The sequence below is a fragment of the Sorex araneus genome, chromosome 1 (genome assembly GCF_027595985.1).
Source record: "Sorex araneus isolate mSorAra2 chromosome 1, mSorAra2.pri, whole genome shotgun sequence".
In the NCBI taxonomy this organism is placed as follows: domain Eukaryota; kingdom Metazoa; phylum Chordata; class Mammalia; order Eulipotyphla; family Soricidae; genus Sorex; species Sorex araneus.
In genome coordinates, this window is record NC_073302.1 from 194,822,594 (window position 1) to 194,844,540 (window position 21,947).

At 42.8% G+C, this 21,947-nt stretch overlaps 1 protein-coding gene across 2 annotated transcripts in view; it reads right to left on the reverse strand.

The window, feature by feature from the left end:
• Positions 1 to 21,947, reverse strand: part of CDC16 (cell division cycle 16) — a 38,214-nt gene that overhangs the window by 16,013 nt on the left and 254 nt on the right. For both annotated transcript variants that reach the window (XM_055147636.1, XM_055147643.1), the window contains exons 2-13: positions 21,398 to 21,452; positions 21,179 to 21,276; positions 19,887 to 19,925; positions 19,059 to 19,199; positions 14,817 to 14,976; positions 13,697 to 13,788; positions 12,808 to 12,941; positions 10,704 to 10,783; positions 9,318 to 9,367; positions 8,419 to 8,492; positions 6,875 to 7,000; positions 1,526 to 1,678 (exon numbers count right to left, since the gene is read on the reverse strand). In XM_055147636.1, coding sequence (XP_055003611.1) covers positions 1,526 to 1,678; positions 6,875 to 7,000; positions 8,419 to 8,492; positions 9,318 to 9,367; positions 10,704 to 10,783; positions 12,808 to 12,941; positions 13,697 to 13,788; positions 14,817 to 14,976; positions 19,059 to 19,199; positions 19,887 to 19,925; positions 21,179 to 21,276; positions 21,398 to 21,452 — 1,202 coding nt within the window. The remainder of the gene's footprint in view (positions 1 to 1,525; positions 1,679 to 6,874; positions 7,001 to 8,418; positions 8,493 to 9,317; positions 9,368 to 10,703; positions 10,784 to 12,807; positions 12,942 to 13,696; positions 13,789 to 14,816; positions 14,977 to 19,058; positions 19,200 to 19,886; positions 19,926 to 21,178; positions 21,277 to 21,397; positions 21,453 to 21,947) is intronic.

Here is a 21,947-nt window from a genome sequence, read left to right on the forward strand (position 1 = left end):
AGGTACTTGAAATTTTGAGGCACGACTCTGAACGGGATAGCTTTTTTCATGTCGCTTTCTTCTCTCATTATTTGCGTATAGGAAAGCCATGGACTTTTGGGTATTGATTTTATAGCCTGCAACTTTACTATACAAATCTATTGTTTCTAGGAGTTTCTTGGTAGAGGTTTTAGGCTGAGAACCCAATTTTTTATAATGTATACATATCACCAACAGCAGAGTAGTGTACTTTTTTTTATATATATATAATTTAGTGTAAAGAAATAAGATATTCAGAGACAATGAATTATTTCTCCAGTAAAGATCTGAGACAGTGTTGCCTCAGCTGGCCCAAAAACTCAGAGACTCGACCATCCTAATGATTTTAATTTTCAGATTTACTTGTAAGTATACGCTCTCACTGGAAAATGTGAAAAATAAATAAATAAGTAAAAAGGGCCTAAGGGAATAGCATGGTGCCTCAGAGTGTTCATTTGCAAGCATATGGTCATGAGTTCAAGACTCTGGAGTCTCATATGCACTGACTACTACACCAACACTATTATAACCATGCTGACTACAATAAAAATTAAATATTTGGAGCCAGAGACATAGTACTGCAGGTAGGGTGTTTCCCTTGCATGCAATCGACCTGGGCTCAAGCCCTGGTATCCTGTGTGGTTCCCTGAGGCCTACCAGGAGCAATTCCTGAATGCAGAGCCAGGAATAAATTCTGAAGTACCACCAGGTGTGGCCCAAAACAAAATAAAACAAATTTAAATATAAAAAAGGGGAAGCAGCAATTAGGATATAGAAGGAACCAATGACAATAATAAAAATTATCATTCTGGACAAGAACTGAATGTTAAAAGTAGGTAAAGGGATATACATGATAATCTTTCAAGATGTGCATTGCAAACCGTAATACCAAAAAGGGTGGAGGGGTGGGAAGTGGGCAAGAGGACAAGAGGGAGAGAGGGAGGAAAAGTACCTGTCACAGAGCCAGGTGGGGGGGCAAACTGGGAACACTGGTGGTGGAAAATGTACACTGGTGAAGCAAAGGGTGTTGGGACATTATATGACTGAAGCCCAATCATGAACAATCTTGTAACTGTGTATCTCACTGTGATTCAATTAAAAAAAAAAAAAAAAAAAAGGCGGGGGGGGCAGGGAGGAAGCCCAGGGAAATGTCCCGGCTGGGGATTCAGCTAGTGGCAGAGGGGCAGAAAACTTGCATTGAAGACACAAGGGCCTGGTTCAATGCCTAATCAATGAGGCATGGCTGAGGCAACCAATGAGCATAGCAGTGCAATGTTGGTACTGACTATCCAATCATGAAATTAACAGCTCACAGAAGCCAAATATAAAGGAATCAATAATGGATCATGATTTAAAATAAATACAAAAGATAATTCTTTAAAACAAACAAAAAACACTGTTTCCATACTCTGAAATAGTATGTTCAGAAGCAAAAATGAACACTGAAGAGTGACTGATAGGTTAGTCTAGTGAATGAGAAAACAGGCTTGTGGCCATCAGTACTTACTCTCCATTTTGAAATGCAACCACGCCAACCTCATGCATAACGAAAGGATCTTCTGGGGCAATGCTTAAAGCTTGGCCAAAGAATCTCTCAGCCAACTTTGAATTATTGGTCAAACCATATTCTAATCCGATATAAAGCATTGGCAAATGACACCTAAAAATATTGGAAAATTTCAAATATTCAACACCCAAAACTACAATTCAACAGTAATCAGCTATATAAAATCCTGCCTGCAAAATAATTTAAACATAGTAAAACGCAGCCATTAGTTTTTCATACCATGTCATCTACTATTAGGTAACATCTTTTGGAGTAATGTGCGCACTCCTAGGGTTCATCTAATCTATTCACCTTTGTCTTGTACTTTTCACAGCAAAAATCAACAAAATCCCTCTCAGGGAGAAGGGTGGGTCAAGTGCTCCACCCTTTCTTTTCCCTGAACTAGAACCACTTAGCTTCATTTCCCTCTCAGGACGGGACATTCTGGCTGAAATGGCTCCTGCCCAGGTATCAGTCCTGTATTATGTCGGACCCATTTTTCTTTCACATCCCCAAGACTATTCTAGGCACAGACAGAGTAAGCAATAATCACTTCTGGACTGAATTTTTATCTCTTCACATTCAGAGCAGGGCTGACATGAAGACAAAGCCAAGAAACTGAGCTGGTTTTGAAAATGATGAAGGTCACCAGGACACAGTCTCAGACTCAGCAGAAAAGGTGCTCAAGTCTGTGAGGGCAGAAGAAGAGTGTCAGCTCTAGATCCCAAGCACACCAGCAGTGTTGGATAGATGTGATCTGCTCACGTCTAAAACCAAGACCCATGTTTCTGCCCACCTTCTCTTCTATTCCACAGGAGCCTGCAGGCTCCTTATGGGCAGAGTGGGGCACTCCCATACGCAAGTCCTTTATTTTGTTCCACAAAAGCAATACCAAAAAAAAAAAAAAAAAAAAAACAAAACCTGTCTCTGAAAGTTAACCAAAATTCACAAAGGTCTGAGGATTGTTTATCTGGAAAAATGACCACTTGCTGACATCTGAACTGCAAAACCACTGGCCTACCAGCCACTGAAGAACAGAGTGAGTGTGGAGCTCCTGAGACACCCCACTGAGAAGTCGAACACTAGGAAAGCCCAGCTCCCAAACTGCCTCATCACTGATAATTTTGAAAGCAAGGAGTCATGCTACTTTTGCTGGGCTAAACAAAACGTATAACCTAAAATCTAAAAGGTTTTCTAGGGAGTAAAATGCCCATAGGGAGGTTTGAACAGCTTCGACATCACCAGGGATTCAGGAAGGATGAACAGGACACACATGCACGCACCGCCCCCATCCCCATGTTCCACAAGGAAGATGTGAGAAGACCCACTGCCTCATCTCTAGCTAAATGCAACCCTCAGTGCAAATACAAACATGGTTGAGGTGCATTCTGGGACACTGAGGCATGCCCAGTACAGGACAGAGCCCTTCAGGCCACAACGAGGAACAATAAGCTAACTAAGCAAAGGCTTCAACAGTCTCACCTGACAATGGACACCAACTCTGAAAGAAACAGGATGAGGAAAAAAATTACCGAACAGCAACACGGAGCAAGAACAACAAACTGATTTCTAGAGATATAACATGCTATTCCTTTAAATGTCTGTTTTCAATAAAAACAAGGAAACATGCAAAGAAACATAAAAGTGCAGCCCATATATGGAGGCTGGGGTAGGAAAGCTGTCAGTTGAAACAAGGAGCAGAAAGGGGCCCTATGACAGAAGCACTTTAAACGAGCTCTTTTACACACCCAAAAACCCAGAAATTAAGAGCCCACGGTAAGAAAAGTATCTCCCCACACAGAACAATAAGAGAAGACTTACAGGAACCAAAGTTGAAAATCTGGAGTTAGTACCTATGTAAGAATTCTCCAGAATGCTCAGCAGTAAATCTAAGTTAACACAAAGACAGATCAGAGGAGATCATCCAGTCTGAGGAACAGAAAAAAGGAAAAGTGAGAACCAGCACTCAGAAGCACACACACTCTCAAGCATGGTAAGAGCCTCTGAAAATGGAGCAAATGAAAAGGAGACAGAAAGAACATTTGAAACTAGGGGCTGGAGATAGTATAGCAGGATAAGGCACTTGCTTTGCATGTGATGACCTGGGTTCAGTCCCCAGCACCCTATACTGTCACCTGAGCACAGCCACAAATGATTCCTGGGTGCAAAGTCAGGAGATGTAGATCCTCCTGAAAGAGGGCAAACACCGCAGGCAGGGGCATGTGGTGCCGAAAGAAGGTGCGGTCTGAGTCAGAGCCAGGTGCCATCTGTGTCCCACCTATAGCCAGGCACCATTTCTGAGTGCCATATTACAATAAACTGGTAAGTGTGTATCAACGCCTTCCTGAGCTGATTAGTTTTAGCAGCTGTTCATCAAGCCTCAGGAGGGGACTGTGGGAGCCTGCGCAGTCAGAAGCTCCTGTGGCAGAGGAGAAACGTCAGTGGGAAAAATGCAACTATGGGGTCTGCACAGCTCTGGGCAGAGTGTCAGAAATGAAGTGCTCTGGAGAACACGGCTGGTGTGCAAAGAATGAGAACTGACTATTGGGGTTAGAAGGCATGCTAGCTAGTATATTGTTGTGAGATAACTATTTTTTTTTTTAGACTTTGAAAAACTACTGTAGAAAAAAACCAAAACGGTTCATTACAGAAAACACATAGGTCCGTAAGGAAGACTAAAACAAAAACTCGAGATACAAAACTGACAGACAAATCCCACCTCATCAACAGTAACTGCTAATAAAGGAAAGGAACTTGGTAAAGATAAAGGCTCATTCCATCAATGCTCTGTAGCGTCACAAGACACTTGTGCCTAACAAGGATCCAAAATGCATGTTGCAAAACGAGAACTGGAGGGAGACCAAGACAACTCCCAAACAAGCCTCATATTGGGTAGAACTAACAGGTAGAAGTATATTCTCTCACCACAATGAATGGGAGTTAGAACTAGGAGGACATTCAGGACACTCGTGGGTATGTGTAAACTAACCAACACACTCTTAACTAACCAGAGGCCCAAAGTTAAGAATCAAAAAGGAAATCTCAGAATATTTAGGCAATTTCAAACTCAATACTCAATACAGAGCTAATTAGGAGAACCATAAATCTATTACGATGAGAAGTAAAACTGGGGCTGGAGCAATAGCACAGCAGTTAGGGCATTTGTCTTGCACGTGACCGACCCGGGTTCGATTCCCAGCACCCCACATGGTCCCCCAAGCACTTCCAGGAATAATTCCTGAGTGCACAAGCCAGGAATAACCCCTGTACATCACGGGGTGTGACCCAAAAGGGAAAAAAAAAGACGTAAAACTAAGAGAAAATCATGCTTATCTTGGTAAGCTGATTTGAGACTACAAGAGACAGTTTGTTAGTTTGGGAAACAGAAGGTAGTGATCATTTCATTAAATTTTCTATCAATTTATCACGTCACTAGATCACTATTGGATGCAGACAGTGGGTGAAGCTTCTGCAAAACACTGGAACAGACCTCACACCTCACATCTGGGTGGACAGAACAGAGAAACCTAGTAGGGTGAGGGTCATTCTGAATTTTAACCTGAACAACTACCTCTAATAAAGTACTAGCATTATAGACTGTATGCATCCTCTCAAGAGACGATATATATATTAAGTCCCAAACTCCACAGTGACTGTATCTGGAGAGAAAATCTGTGAGGAAATAGTAAAGGCTGAGTGTTTAAATAAAGTCAGAAAGAAAGACATGGTCCTGGTGCAATTGGACTGGTGGTCCTGTGGGATGAAGAAATACAGGAACCAGAGAGGCAGAGCAATGGGCTGGAGCACATGCTTTACACTGCAAGGTCCAGGGTCAACCCACAGCACCAGCACCATATGGTTCCCCAAGTACTATCAGGCATGACCAAGCCCAGAGTAGTTCCTGAATACTACCAGGTGTGGCCCCCAAATCAAAACCAAAGAAACACCAAAGTACTCTTGCCAGCAGGAGGAGAAACAGTGAGAAGTCTGAGTCGTGACAGGCTCCCAGGCAAACTGACATGTGAACACAGACAGCTTAGTCCCCAAGGTTTTAAGAAAAGAGGGTTTCTGGGGCCAGAGTGATAGCACAGTGGGTAGGGCGTTTGCCTTGCACGTGGCCGACCCGGGTTCGATCCCCGGCATCCCATATGGTCCCTCAAGCACCTCCAGGAGTAATTCCTGAGTGTAAAGCCAGGAGTAACCCCTGAGCATCACTGGGTTGTGACCCAAAAAGAAAAAAAAAAAAACAAAAAACAAGAAAAGAGGGTTTGCTGTTGAAGCCTGTGACTTCACTGTTTTGTTATGACTGTCTGGACAAAAGCAATTAGGAATGTCCTTTTCACTATTTCCATGGACACCTAATTAGAAGAGTAGTTCGTATCAAGTTTAATATAATGAAAGAAGTGGATATCATGAACAGAATAGGAGCTAGAGTTGAGTAGTCTGAAGTATATCAACCTTAACAAGATGAGACTGGTATCAATAAACGTATGATTGCACTCCTGAACACTGTGATAAGCCAACAATTTAAGGCAGTGTACTTTTATTGAGAGCTTTCTTCTTGCCAGACTTATTCAAAGTCTGATTGGCCCAAACAAAATTATTACACAGTAAACCTGAGTAAAAGTTGCTCTTATTCCAATTTTCCACAACATACCAAGACTACCAATAAATCTCATTCTAGACTGGCTTCTGACTGCAGGGCCCCACTACCTGTGGAGCTAGTAACAGCAATATTCTATCCTAGAGGAGCATCTCTTAGGGTTCACTTATACCCATTAATGTTGATTAAGACATAAGCCGAGAGAAAGAGCCCTGCACCTACACCACTGCCACAACTACCACCAATACTACCATTCTCACTACTAATACTACCACTACCATTACTATCATACAACAATTAACACCACCGTCATCACCACTAACACCACCGTTACCACTACCGCCACCACCACTACGAGCAGTGCTGAGACATCAAGTAGTCTTGACAGACAGAATGTAATAACTTTTCTCATGAATATTTTCATCCTGGCTTAAGCGCATGTAAAAGAATTAACCTAACTTCTCAGTTAGATTCTTAGTTAACATAATCTAAATTCTTAGTTCCCATTTGTTTTGGCTAAGGTAAACTGCTAGGCAAATTTATACACTGGCTTCTTTCTCAATTTTCATATTAATTTTACAATCGTATATGATAAAAATGAATATATTTTACTTCAGCAACTAAACAGACAATAATAATAGAAAAAAAAAATCCTTCTGATAGCCAAAGGAAGACTCTTGTGGCATTTTGTCATATGGTGTACGTACCCTTTCATTAGCTGTGCTGCTGTGAAATAAGCCGCCATGGCCTGGTCATGCTCACTCTCCACTGCAAACGAATGTCCGTATGCTATCCATGCAGGCCCATAGGTCTTCTCAAGCGTCGTAGCTTTGCTGAAACAAGAAAGTCCATTCAGGAAATACAGTATATACTGTCAATATTATTATATGGACTGATGGCGTCAAGGAGATTAGGACAAAATAATTTGTCACCATATGAAACAATAAAACTTTTGTGCTCATTAAAGGAAAAATTTAACATACAAGCACACTTAAATATTTAGAAAGGCTCACCCCACTATGGGCACTAGCTAAACCCACGAGCAAACTGTACAGGATATACAAGTGTAGCTGAATCCAGGAGCTCCATTTCTCATCCCCGTGAATGAACAGTGTTGAAGCAACTATGAATGATGACACGTATGACCCAAATACCATCATCTAACCATAACAACTTGCACGATCACTCATTACTTGATTTAAAGGCAAGTATTTAAAGTGAAGACTGACATCCTATAGTGGGTAGACTGCACTAATTATCAGCTATCTTCAATCAGTGGGTATACATTGGTGACCTGCCACCAGAAATAAGAACATATCACAAACATGGAGAATAAAGATGAAAATCTTCAGCACTGTTTCAAATTTCATGGCTGAATAATACAGCTAATCAAAGAAGCTAAAACTCAAAATAGAACAACTACAACACAAAGAGCCTTACTGGCCAAAAAAAAAAAAAAAAAAGCACAGGCAAGGCAAGTTTTTCTATAACATGTAACTCAATAGGAAACATTCTCCCCATTTTATTCCTAATGCAAGATTTTTTGTGTCACCTTACAGATTTTCTAACAATCTTGGAATATAAGTACTAATCAGAAAATTAAAGCTGAAAAGTAACTGCCACAAATTATAGCAAGTGAGAATGTGGATGAGAATTCAAGTTTGTCTTCAAAGTTTATAGTCTTTCCCTTAGATGTACTTTCTCTGTTCATATGGAGAAAAGCAAAGGTACTGTCAAATAGCAAAAGCGGTTAATAACCCACCTTCAAACACTAGACATATTTTAACAGGTAAGTTAACTGATTCTAATTAAGTAGCTTGGAGTTTCATGGAGGTACTGAAGCAAAATAAGAATTCTGCTTTTAGTAATCACACAGCTTCAAGTATCATGTAATGTCACAATTATTAACAAGTCTAAATGTAAAAGGCTTGTAGTATCACAGGTAACGAAAAAATAGACATTCAAACTATTTACATTATTGTCCATTATTTTATATCTACTCTCAGAAGTAAGAATGCAAACATGTTTTGAACTCCTTGAGAACAAAGTCCACACCACTATTCTTATGCCCCCTCACAACATCTCATAAAGAGCCTGCAGGGAACACAATCAATTCAACTAAATATCTGCTGAGGAAACATCTATTCTGTCACTCTGCCTTTCAAGTCCTTACTGATTACTGCATTAAAGCAGATAAGTAAGAACTCTTCCAATAGGCTCATCACAGAGGGAGAAAGATAATGAATCGTACCTGAGGTATCTTCTAGCATGTTCATTTTTATGACCAACCATGAGATAGTAGCAACCCACGGCAAACCAAGAGACCTAGAAAGTTCAAAATTTATCATAACCAATGATGATCTGTTTGAAATTAAACACTGCTAGCAAACCAAGGCCAGAAGGTAGACTAGACAGACATCCGGTCATATGCCCTAAGCTCAGAGAAAGCCAGTCTGGCTACAGGACTCCTTCAAGGGCCCCCAATCCCACCTGCAGCACCAATACTCGGTCACAGAGCTGAGCCCCTGCCCTCCAACACTGCCCCATTTTCCCAGCCAATTTCTCTTATGCTCATGTTGCAACTTTATGAATTATATTCACAATGGCACAGGCTGCAGAGTTTTCGAGAAACTTAAGATCCTGCTTCCTGACATTTGTCCTTAATGACACAGTTCTTAATTTCTAGTTTTAAATGCATGCCTGTTTGGGAGAATCACTGTTTTAATGGTTGCACTATTTATTTATTTTTGCTTTTTTGGGTCACCCAACAGTGCACAGGGGTTACTCCTGGCTCTGTACTCAGGAATTATTCCTGGCGGTGCTGGGGGACTATATGGGATGCTGGGAATCGAACCAGGGTCGGCCGCGTGCAAACGCCCTACCCGCTGTGCTATCACTCCAGCCCCAATGGTTGCACTACTTAATAAGCTCTTTGGCAGTGTGACAAAACTACCAAGCATAACATTACTTCTGAGAAATGGGAGAGACAGGGTCCTGGTGTGATTGGACTGGTGGCCCCGTCCAATATTTAATATTAAATATATATGCCCCAATATTTAATTTTCCTCTATGTTAAGTATTTTTATATCTAAATACAAGTTGAATTTTCTTGAACTTCAGATAAGAAAAAAAGATTTATGTATTACTCACAGGATTACTAGGATATAAATCCACCAATTTATGAGAAAGGTAGAAAAGTTCTATATTAGGAGAAAAAAGAGTTAAAATTAGTCTTTTCAAATAAATTTTGAGAGAACTTTCACAATCATATAGTCTATTTTCATGGTAATGATTTTTTTTTTCTACACACAAAATCTGCTTACCTAATCAAATATAGAACCTCATAGTATGGCTGTTCCATTCAACCACCCTGTCCCCAACATTCACCTATGGGTACAGAGCACCAGTGAGTGGCAGGAGGTGGCTCAGTACTTCACAGAGCACCTTACCTATCTCACAAACCCAGTCTCCTGCTCCACAGACCTGTCAGGGACCAATCTCAACCACCCACAACCAACCTCCTTGACCAAGCACTCAAGCCTGAGCAAACAAGATGGATCCCAGGGGCTTGAGTGGTAGTACAGCAGAGAGGGCGCTCCCCTTGCACACAGCCAGACTGGGTTTGATCTCTAGCATCCCATAAGGTTTCCTGAGCACAAATAAGAGTGATTCCTGAGTGCAGAGCCTTGAGGAATCACCCCTGAGCATTGCCAGGTGAAAACAGAAAGAAAATAAAGGTTGGCTCCCTCCTGACAGCCACCTAAGTCCCAGCTCTCCGCCGGCTGCTTCTAGCATACAACAGGTGTGGGAGCAGCAGCACTTCCACAGACCACAGACTCACTACGAGCAGAAGGGATCGGAGTGGGAGCGTGTGGCTTTATAGTCCTTGGACAAAGGTCACTATTCAGTTTCAAAGATGTAAGGGCTTCGACTATCCAAACAGAACTTAATGTTTCCATGTGAAAATATAAACATGAGCAAAAAACTACCCTCTTTCAATTTCTAAATAGTTAATGACTTGCTGTTATCGTTTTTCTTTTTGGGGGGTTTTCGGCCATAGCAGTGCTCAGGGTCTACTCCTGGCTCTGTACTCAGGGATCACTTCTGGCTGTGCTAGGGGGACCATATGCAGCTGCTGGGGATTTGACTCAGGTCTGCATATGCAAGGCAAGCAAGTGACTTAATCTTTGTACTTTATCTCCCGAATCAATTTTCTTAAAGAGGAGGAGGAGAAAGAAGAAGGAAGAGGAAAGAAGGAAGACAGAAGAGGAGGGAGGAAGGGGGGGGAGGAGGAGGAGGGAGAAGGAGGGGAAGAAGAACCAAAACTGTCATCCAATACCCTTAAAACAAACAAATACATCCTGAACCACAAATTCTGAGAAAAGCAAGAAAGAGGGATAAAGAAAAAGTACTCTGGTGGGTAACAGCGGAGACCACTGGTCACTCCCAAAGGCATTTCTTCTCCCAACTGCTACTTTTATTAGAGAACTCCATTATGTTTGTCCTATAATTATTTCAATCAATAAAAAGGCTTACCATTTGCTTTATTCAGCTCCACAAGTGTCCCTATATGCACCGGTAAACAATTTGCATGGAAAGGATCTTTTTCCATCACTCTGCAAGTTTAAGCAACATATTTCTAACATTACCACTCCCAAGACAATGTATGGCAGCATTCATTATACTTAGCTATGTTTATTACAGTATTACAGGTAAGACCATAGGTTGTAACTTTCCTAGCTTTGTCTGGCTGGTCTGGAGCCTCACCTGGGGACCACGGTGCTGGGACTGAACCCCAGGGTCCAGCATGCAAAGCCTGCACTCAATCTGCTTACTTTCCTAAATTCATGGCCATCAATTTCGGAAAGTTAAGGCAAGGACTAGGGTACACGTTGAGGGGAATTGCAGTTTATCTGGAAAGAATAAACATCTTAGGTTCTGGGAGACAACTTCAAGGGCCAGAAGGCATGCTTTGCAAACAGAACCCCTGGGTTTGATCCCTGGCACTGTCCAGGACCACTGACCACTGTCCAGGAGTGGCCCAAAACCTCTATCCATCAACAGATGCATCATGGATGAGGAGATAGCTCATATGGTCAAGCATGTGCCGAGAGCATGCAAAGCCCTGAGTTCATTCCTTGGTAAGTCCTGGTCCCCAGCATAGCTCGGCTAAACGCCATGTGACCCAGGCAGTTCCAGAGTACCACTAGCGTGAGTACCCCCAGCAGCACCGCACCAAGTTCTGCTGGGAGTAGTCTCAGGCCCTCAGCACTATTGAGTGTGTGCCCTAAAGAAGTAAACAGATGTTTCTGGTTTTCTTTTCCCGGTGCTGGGGATCAAACTCAGGGGTCAGGGCTTCATACATGCAAGGCAAGCAATCTACTGCTGAGCTATATCCCAGCCCCCATAAAAACTAATGAACAGGTTCAGAGCAGGAAGACAGCACGTAGGGCACTTGTGCAAGACAAGTGGGCACTTGCACACAGCCAACCCAGGCTGGATCCCCAACATCACATATGGCCCCCCAAGCACAACCAGGAGTTACCCCTGAGCACAGAGCCAGTAGTAAGCCTTGAGAACTTCTAGGAGTGACCCCCAAAACAAACCAACCAAGCAAAAAGACTCCAAGACTAATGAATAAAAGTCAAATACATTTACATCAACAGAACTTACAATATAATACTCCATTTAGAAGAATAAAACAATATAAAATATAGGATTACAAATACTCGCCAATCAAAATTTTTGTGTATTTAAGGATTTTAGAAACCAAAGATCCATAAAAATCAGTATATGCAATTATCTTAGAGATTAATTTGGGGTGCTAGAGAGATAGTATAGGAGGGAAAGCATTTGCCTTGCATGCAGCCACATGGTTCAAAACCCTAGCATCAGACGGTTCCATGTCAGAAACTTCCATGAATAAAAATATTTTAGGGGGCCAAAGAAATAGAACAGAGGGTAGAGCTGAGCTGGATTTGATCCCCAGCACCCCATATACTCCCCTGTGCCTGATGGAGTAAACCCTGAGTACAGAGCCAAAAGCCCTGAGCACAACCAGGTGTGCCCCCTGCCCCCCAAAATTTAAAAAATAAAATTCAAACTCTGTGCAGTGTAAAATGGGTAGTATACAGGGAGATGGCTTAGCAGGGAGTGAGTCTAACTGAGCACCAAGCAGATATTTACAAAATTAAATTAGTCATTAAAGGACAGTGGACTTCAACTCCACATGAGAATGGGACCAAACCTGATTTCAAACTTCAGATTAACAAAGTTTGGACTTGGGGCAGGAAAGAGGCTCCAGGGCCGGAGCCCAGGCTGCCAGTCTTAGGAAGCATGGTCTTTTGAGCACGGGGGAGAGATCCCCAGCACTGAGCTGACCAGCATGGCCCCCAAAATAGTAAAGACTGAATGAAGAACATGTGTACTCTGAATTTAATGGAATAAACCCACAAACATGCAACAACCTCAGTCTATAATTTGCTCTCCTAAGGTGGAACCCAGCTTGGTACTCTGTGAATAGCAAAGGCAACTGTAACCATTATTTTCTTGGCAACTCAGAAAACATGTCCCAACACACTTTCTAGGTAAAATGGAATGAGCTCTACTTTCTTACATGAAAATAAGCATATATACTTACACAGAAGTAAGCTTGTAGCACATTTTAAAGTCACAGTTATAATAATGTCTTTCTGCTAAAGACACTACCACATCCAGGTTCTCCTGCAAGCCATCCACGGAGTCAGGGATGAGCGTTTCACTAGGCTTATTATACTGAAACACAGAGAACTCAGATATAATAAACTCCACATAGCATACCAGATGTGAAGGCAGACTCAGAAACAAAAAGAGAATGCAGGGGTCAAGAGCACAGGCCTCGTAAGACTCAAGGACCCAGTTCCACCTAGTTCTTGAACATCACTGAGTTCATACTAGCAACAAACATTCAGCCCCGCTGGTGAAGTACCACAGGGAGTGACCCCCAGACTCCTTTAGCAATGCCCAGGGAAACCCTGCCATAAAAAAAGAAACAGGAAAAGGAATACTCAATTTGGCTCAAAGTGCTCAAAAGAATTACATAAGACATGTTTTAATCACCATTTCTCTCAAAAAGTTTAATCTCATCAGAATGTTATGACAGAATTTCAAGGCAAGAACTCTTTTAGATAGTAGAAGCTTAGGAAGCATAAAAATGCTTGCACAGCTAAGCTGATTTAAGTGGCAGATACTTGTGAGCCCCACAGGGACACCAGGAAACACTCAATCCAGTGTGCACAGCAGTCACAGAATAGGGAGGAATCTAGGGAGCACTCGATAGACTGCACAGCACCCTACTGAATGAGCAGGACCCCAGGGAGCACATGGACAAACTCAGCTAAATGTGCAACCCTTGCTTGTAAACATCAAAGTATGGGGCCCATCACAACAGTAGCAAAAAAGGGAAGAGGAAAAAATAAAAACTTTACTCAAACAGGCCAAATTTAGGGAAACGTTCGTATAAAGCACTCATTTTTGTGTTTTTAACTTACCTTTTTTAATTTGTTCTCAAAAAGAAAGCGCAGCAATTCTTGTTCTTCAGTACAGAGCTTGCTAAGAGGTAGTGATTCAAGAAGTTCTTTTTCTTAAAAACATGGGGGGGAGGGAGAGAAGAATGTCCTCAAAATAGTAAAGGGTATGGAGGAACCAGCAATAAAAAAATGTTTTTCTAGAGTTCTCGGTCTAAGTAAATCCAATTTAAAAGAGAAAACAGGGGCTAGAGCAATAGCACATCGGGTAGGGCATTTGCCTTGCACGCGGCAGACCCGGGTTCGATTCCCAGCGTCCCATATGGTCCCCTGAGCACCGCCAGGAGTGATTCCTGAGTGCAGAGCCAGGAGTAACCCCTGTGCATCGCCAGGTGTGACCCAAAAAATAAATAAATGAATGAATAAAAGAGAAAACAACAAGAGCAAAATATACTTGAGGACACCTGTTGGCAGAACTCCTAATGGAGAGCACCTGCGATGCAGCCCTTCCAAACACTCTCACCAACAGAGATTGTGTGCCCGAAGTTTGCTGGTGCTAGCTCCAGGGTACCTGGCCTCTAAGCATCACAGGCCAGAAGCAACCTCCCACCCTCCTCTCACCTCAAGTGGTGACTATCAAAAATGTCCCTGAGGGCAGAAATGCCCCAGCTGAGAGCCACCCACTCCAAGTAAGAGGCTAGAATAATGCCTGAATTCTGTTAGGAATAGGACACCCTGGTCCTCAATCACTGTCACCATGTTTTTCAGCCCTGGTACCACAAAGTCATCTAGAACAGGAAAATTCATAATGTTAGGGCTACCAACTACCAAAAACTCTGATTTAGCTGGCCTCCAGTTGACACCTACACCCCACTGCTTTAAGTGTCCTAAGGTTATAAAGAACAGCCTGGCTAAGAATCCTGTCTGGAATGTTGGCTTACATGTCCTCACATCCCTTCTCAAAACTCCCCAAAGATTCTGACTGCAGAGGCACTACTCAATGTTGCATCTTGGCAATGTGCTTCATATATGAAATATTTAGAAATTTAAGAATTTAATGGGCCTATACATAACCTGCTCTTGACTACAGATTTCAGAGAAAAAAACAATTCAAACAATACTGAAAACACCTGAGTTTCCAAACCTTCTTGGGCTGTCAACATGTGGTGTGATGTTAAAAGATCAAAGGCTTCAAAACAGTACACATCGAGCTTCAAGGCTTCTTTATAGCTGTAGGTAGCTAAAGTTCGGTTATCTAGAGCATCATAGATTTTCCCTCGTAAAAGGCAAATAGAACTCTTTATCTGTTGGAAAAACATGAGGAGTTAAAAACTTAATTTTCTAAGTCAAAATTTAATTTTCAAACTTAGTTTCTGTTCAAAAATTTATACATTTATCCAAAGGTTGAAACTTTCTCCTCACAACTGAAAGACAGTCTTCATTCAAACTGTTAAGACATCTTATAAAAACTAGAGGCAGCACTAGAGCAGCAAGATCTTGGATTTTTCTTCCCTGGTCTCCTGCCTTCAATCCTGACTTTTCTGTGGTTGGTGTTGTTTTGGAGTACACCTGTGTCTGTGCTCAGAAATCACTCCTGGTGTGCCCTGGGGGACCATATGGGATGCTGGGAATCAAACCTGAGTTGCAGTGTGCAAGGCAAGCACCTTACCCACTGTTTAATCTCTCCAGCCCTACTCTTTCTTTAGGCAACACGTCTGCAGCTTCAGGGCGTGGCTTCCTGGCACTCGACATCCATTCCCAGAACTATACCAGCGACTGGGACAGGCAGTCAGCCTGCCCATCCTCAGCTACCCCGAAGAGCTCTGTGACAATGACAGGACACTCCGCATGCCACCACACACAGCAGTCATCTCAACCATTAAGAGGATGATACTGGAATCTAATTTTTGCAGAATCTGAACCTCACATAACTGTGAAGTATATACTGATTCTATCTTTTACTTGGGGGGGGGATTACACCTGGCCAAAGTGTTCAGGAAACCACACGGTGCCCAGAGTTGAAGACACGAGGCAAGCACCTTAACCCCTATACTATCTCTCCAGTCACCCCCCCACCACCACCACCACATAACTGATTTGGAAGGAAGGAGGTTGTAGGTTGTGTCAGGGCTACGAGCAGTTCTTGGGGGCTATTCATTGGCTCTGTAATCAGGAATAACCCCCTGGCATTGCTCAGGGGACAATATAAGGTGTCAAGGACGAAACCAAGGATAGTGGGATGCAAGGCAAGAGCCTTAATCCTAGTACTGTCTCTCTAGCCCCTATAACTATAGATTTTGTGTTAGTGTCTTGTTTTGGGGCCATGCCCAGTGTGTTCAAGAGTCACTCCTGGCAAGGCTCAGGAGACCATAAGCAGTGCAGGAGATTGAACCAAGACTGGCCACATGCAAAGCAAACACCTGCCCCACTGTACTATCTCTCCAGCCCGTAGAACCAATTTTCTTTTTTTCTTTTTGGGTCACATCCGTCAATACTCAGGGGGTTACTCCTGGCTTCAGGAATCACTCCTGGAATGCTGGGAATCGAACCCAGGTCAGCCACATGCAAGGCAAATGCTCTACCCACTGTACTATCGCTCCAGCCCAACTCAGAACCAATTTTAAAGGTGACTCAGAGATGGGTCAAATTGGCTAAAACTGATAAAGGAATAAAGGAGATTAATCATAAAGTTAAAAAAAATTACTGGTGGACAGGCCAGGGAGACAGCTCAGTGGGATAAAACATATCCTTCACATGCAAATTCCCAGGTCTGATCCCTACCTAGCATTGCATGGTCTACTGAGCACAGACCCTGGAAAACTTCCCAGCACCACTGGGTGTGGCCCCAAAAGGCAAATAAATAAATAAATAAATAAATAAACACACACACACACACACACACATATATATTATGAGGGACTCTTAGATCTATTTTTTTTTCCCCTGCGGGGGTGGGGGGAAGGGTGGGCCTACACCCAGAGATGCTTGGGAACAATTCCCGGTTCAGTAATCAAGCCATGCAGTGTCAGGACTGAACTGGGCACTCTGCACGCAAACCATGCACTCTGATGCACTAAGCTCTCTCCTGCCCTAAATTCATAATTTTTATAGCAGCATCCTATGCGCTTTGAAAAAATAATTCCATTCAGAAGAAATAACGTGCTACAAATGATGTATTTATGTGAATAGCTGAGTATCACTGTCACTGTTCATCAATTTGCTCGAGCAGGCGCCAGTAACATCTCCATTCGATCTAGCCCTGAGATTTTGGCAGCCTCTCTTTACTTGTCCTTCCCAACGGTGCCATATTGGAGGCTCTTTCAGGGTCAGGGGAATGAGACCCATCATTGTTACATATTTGGCATATGAATACACCACAGGGAGCTTGCCAGACTCTGCCATATGAGTAGGATACTCTCAATAGCTTGCCGTGAATTCAGAACCAAGTCATTTATCATCTTTGAATTTCAGTCTTTGTCTGTGAAATGAATCAACCAGCATCATTCTCCTCCCTGAAGTACTGGAGCCAATGTGAACATACTCTGGATATCTATAGAAGCACTAAAATGGTAGTTGTTACTACTGCCAATCAAAAATAGTATCTGTCCTGCTATCTTTCATAAAGTTCATTACTCAGTAACCACACTTTATGAAATTAACATGACAAGTTTCCTCCACTTAGAAAAAAATTTTCTTCACCACACTGTCTACTCTGGGTATTTATCATTCTAGGATCTTAAAAGTGTTTCCACTGTTACAGGCTAAATTGGGCCACCCACAAATTTTTATCTTCCAGTCTTAATCTCCAGGACCTCAAAATTTGACATTATTTGGATAGAGATTATTTAAAGAGGTAATTATGGCTAAATGGTCATTAGGGTGAGCATGAGTATGTCTCAAAAATACCACTTCCCGAAAAAGAAAAAAAATCCTAAGACTGTTTAGAATCCCTACTCTTTTGAGGGCAAAAGTAATTAAGATACTTCATAGATACGAGGACTATGAAAAACTGGTAGGTGACAACTAAAGGGAAATTGTTTAAGAAATATGCTCTTGGGGCTGGAGCGATAGCACAGTGGGTAGGGCGTTTGCCTTGCACGCGGCCGACCCGGGCTCTAATCCCAGCATCCCATATTGTCCCCTGAGCACCGCCAGGGGTAATTCCTGAGTGAAGAGCCAGGAGTAACCCCTGTGCATCGCTGGGTGTGACCCAAAAACCAAAAAAAAAAAAAAAAAAAAAAAGAAATATGCTCTTGGGGCTGGAGGCACAGTATAAGGATAAAACACCGGGCAGACCACAGTTTGATCCCTGGCACCATATACGGTCCCTGAGCACCACTAAGCATGATTCCTGCACAAAAGCACTTTTAGGAATAAGTCCTAGCACCACTGGGTGTGGCCCAAACCAATCCCCCCACCTTTCCAAATAAAGAGGAAAAGAAAAATGTTCAGATATTGTGGTGAAAATTGCACAGCTTTGTGAATATCACAGAAGAAATTCAACTGTACATTTTAAATGAGTGAATTACAGGCCAGTAAGTTATATCCAAGAAATTATTTTAAAACAAACAAAAAGGGCTAGGCCTAGGGAGAGAGACAAAAGGCTGAATCACTAGCTTTGCATGTGGGAGTCCCTGGTTCAGTCCTTTACACCACAACGTTCCCCAAGCATTGCAGTTGTTGGAACAGCCCCAGTACTATGGGATATGCTCCAAAACATCTTTCCCACAAAAGTAAAAACAAACAAAAAAAACAAATTAGTTGTCATTTCTTAATTATAGAGTCTCTGCCAAAAGGAATTTGCAATTTTATACAGATGAAGAATACAAACTAAAATACACGAAATGGAAAAAAGATATACATGCATATATATACACAAACAAAATGACATAGCTAGTAACACCAAACCATTCCCTGGCAAGAATACAAAATAATCAAGGTTTCTTGGGGGAAGGTACATAGCAACGTTGAAACACAGCTCCTCAGGGAAGACCCTCAGGCTGTGGGGTCAAGTTTAAGGCACTGCATATGAGAAGAATCAAGATCACCTATTTTAAGCATCTCAGACATGATTATAACTGAGGGCTCAGAAGTCACAGAACCTTTTTTGCATTTTGCTTAGCAAAACAAATGTCTTTAATTTAACTGCTGTCGATGAGGCTTGCCAATAACATTAAGACTTACAGAAGACTTGGGGCTGGAGCGATAGCACAGCAGGTAGGGCATTTGCCTTGCATGCGGTCGACCCGGGTTCGATTCCCAGCATCCCATATGGTCTCCTGAGCACCGCCAGGAGTGATTCCTGAGTGCAGAGCCAGGAGTAACCCCTGTGCATCGCCAGGTGTGACCCAGAAAGAAAAGAAAAAAAAAAAAAAAAAGGACTTACAGAAGACTGCGAAATCTCCCAGTCAGTAGAGGGGTCTTTCAAGTCACTTTCATCCTTCAAGTATTTCTCAAATAATCGCTTGTTGATTGGCTCCTCCATATCAAGAATATCTAGTGCCTGCTGATGCTCTTTCGCGGCATACTAGGAAAAAGGCAAGAACATCCTCTGTCACCTTGACTGACACAGTTTTGTCTATCCTTCCTCCCCATGACTCACCCACAAGATACATCCTGCATCACCATGACCTCTCACACTAGGTACAAACAAATACTGCAGATTTGGAAAGGGGAGATGTAACTGTCATGTCCACATATTCAATTAAAAAATGTCCAAAGAACGCTCACTGCATTCAGCTTCGAGTGCAGAGAATATTCTACAGCACACAGCACTAATGGAAATCACACTTCCTCACGTCATACTAAGCCATCACTAGAATTCTCATACACCTATTAGGATGTACAACATTCAGTTAAAATTTTTGTGTTTTTTTTTTAATTGAATCACCATGACACACAGTTACAAAGTTGTTCACAATTGAGTTTCAGTAGTACAATGTTCAGGTACCAGTGTCCACTTCCCTCCACCAATGCCCCTCCTGCCTGCCACCCCCCCCACTATGGCAGACACTTTTTTTTTATTTTAGGCACATGGTTTGCAATACTGTTGCTGAAAGTGTATCATGCATATCTCTTTACCTCCTTTCCTGTCCACAGTGATCATTTCCCACTATCACTTTCACAGTGTTCCCTGCTCTGTCCTAACTGCACGTCTCCCCTCCCCACATCAGTTAAAACTTTAACAAAAGAAAATGAAACAGAGCTTACTCACATGGCACCTAGCTGCAAGGTAGCGACAAGCTTCATACAGCTAGAAAAAAAGTTAATCATTATGAAAGTGGTCAAGGTAAGCCACATCTTTACTCTAAAAGAAAACTATAAACATGAAATAAACTTTTCTAGCAAGTTCTTTTTTTACTTTTCCAGAGAAAAGAATCTGATCTTTATCTTTAAACCACATTCATGGTGAACTTAATATTTTAAAAAAGAAGTAGTTTTCAAGGGAGATCTGAACAGAACACGTGATTTCTTGCATAAACAAAGAAGGGCACACAAAGCACTAGCCAGATGAAGGAAACATTTGGGGAAAGAGGTGCAGATGAGAGCTGCTCAGAGTGGTCAATTAGGAGTCTTCAACTGGAGACCACAAGGAGAGAAGTATCCCACAGAACTTGCAGCCCCAAGTAGTCACATGAGTTTATAGAGGCAAAATCATATCCTAGAGGAGCTGCAGGAGCTATGATCAGCTGAGCAAGTAACAGAAGCAAAATAAGCCAGTTCACCGTTAAGCTGGCATACAGTCATGGAGAACTGGACTGCGGTTATGGGGGACAATCACCACTGGGGGGAGGGGGAGTGACTCCAGGAGCTGAACAGCTTATTTATTGGCTGCACTTGTTAATGAGCTATACCTGACCCTAAGAACACTAGAGCGGGGTTTTCTTTCTGCTGACAGGCTCGGAAGGTAATAAAGATGGAGATCCTTATGTCAGCAGACCCCAACTAGGAGCCAGTCAGCTTTCCAGGCCTGTTGCCTGAGCTGCCATGTGTCCAAGGACTGTGAGTGCTCAGGTGACCTGTCACTATTCCATTCCTAACAATGGTGGCAGGGTAGAATACACTGGAAACAAACTATAAAGGATTCTGGAATCTATCTTTTAAGAGTATCTCGTTTTACCCAGGAGACAGGGAATCACTAAGTCTATGAGTAACAAAATCCTATCTATCCTGTGGGAAGACCAGCCCTGTACAGGTTGGAGACAGGCAGTGAAAGAAAGGAAGCTAGTAAAGGGAGAGGCCACTACAAAACAGCACACAGAGAAAGTGGTGATGGGAAGGAATGGAACATTATAGCGCTATTTAGAAGCAAAATATTCAAATGTAGTAGCTAGAGTAGGGGATGAAGGAACAAAGTTGCTAAGGTTAGGAACAACAATTTTCTCTTTCCAATCAAAACAAAATTTAAGTCCTTTAAAATAATTCTGACCTAAAGAGAATACACACTTAAAATACTAAAGACATTTTTAAAGCTTTGTAAGCTTTAAAGTGGTCAAAACCACTTACCTTGTCCAGTTTTCGTGACCGAAGTGCATGAGCTGCCCTGTGATACTGGGCTGTCAGGTAAAGACACTGAGCCAACCAGTAAACGTCCTGTGGTTCCTCTGGAGGGAAAAGGTGCATTATCAGAGGCTCCCATACAACAGAGGCTTTTTAAAGACAGAGAATCACGGTTTTTGGTTGTTGTTTGTTTTTTAAAAAAGACAACCAGAATGTGTTACTTACCATGAGAGAGTGAAGCGACTTTATCAGCCCAAAATAAAGCACTTTGATACTGTTGCTGTAACCAGGGAGGAAAAAGTGGTTACTGCTCTGTTACAAACAGACAAGCAATGTTTCTAGAAAACTGCAGACAAAAAGAGTATCTCGATACAAATACCGACTTCGGTTTTCACTTTGGGGCCACACCTGGCAACGCTCAAGGCTTACTCCGGGCTCTGTGCTCAGACGCACGGCAACCCGCCTTACCCTACACCCACACCGTCGCTCGGGCCCGAACCCGACGGTCTCGCACGTGAGCGTCAGTCTAGCAACCACATCCTCACAGGAAAGTTACCCAGGCGGTCTCCAGTTCCCGCAGCCGAAACTCTGCGAGGCACGGGCTGTGAAGAGTTCCCTCGCATTCCACGAGCCGAGAGGACACTTAACTGCAGGACTCCCTCCCGAGTCCTCGCGGCCACCGCGCGCGGCGGCCGCCCACGCCGGCCGGGGCTGGGCCGCGAGCGGCCGCGGCCCCAGGCCCTGCCCCGGCGGCCCGCGCACGCCCGCGAGGCCC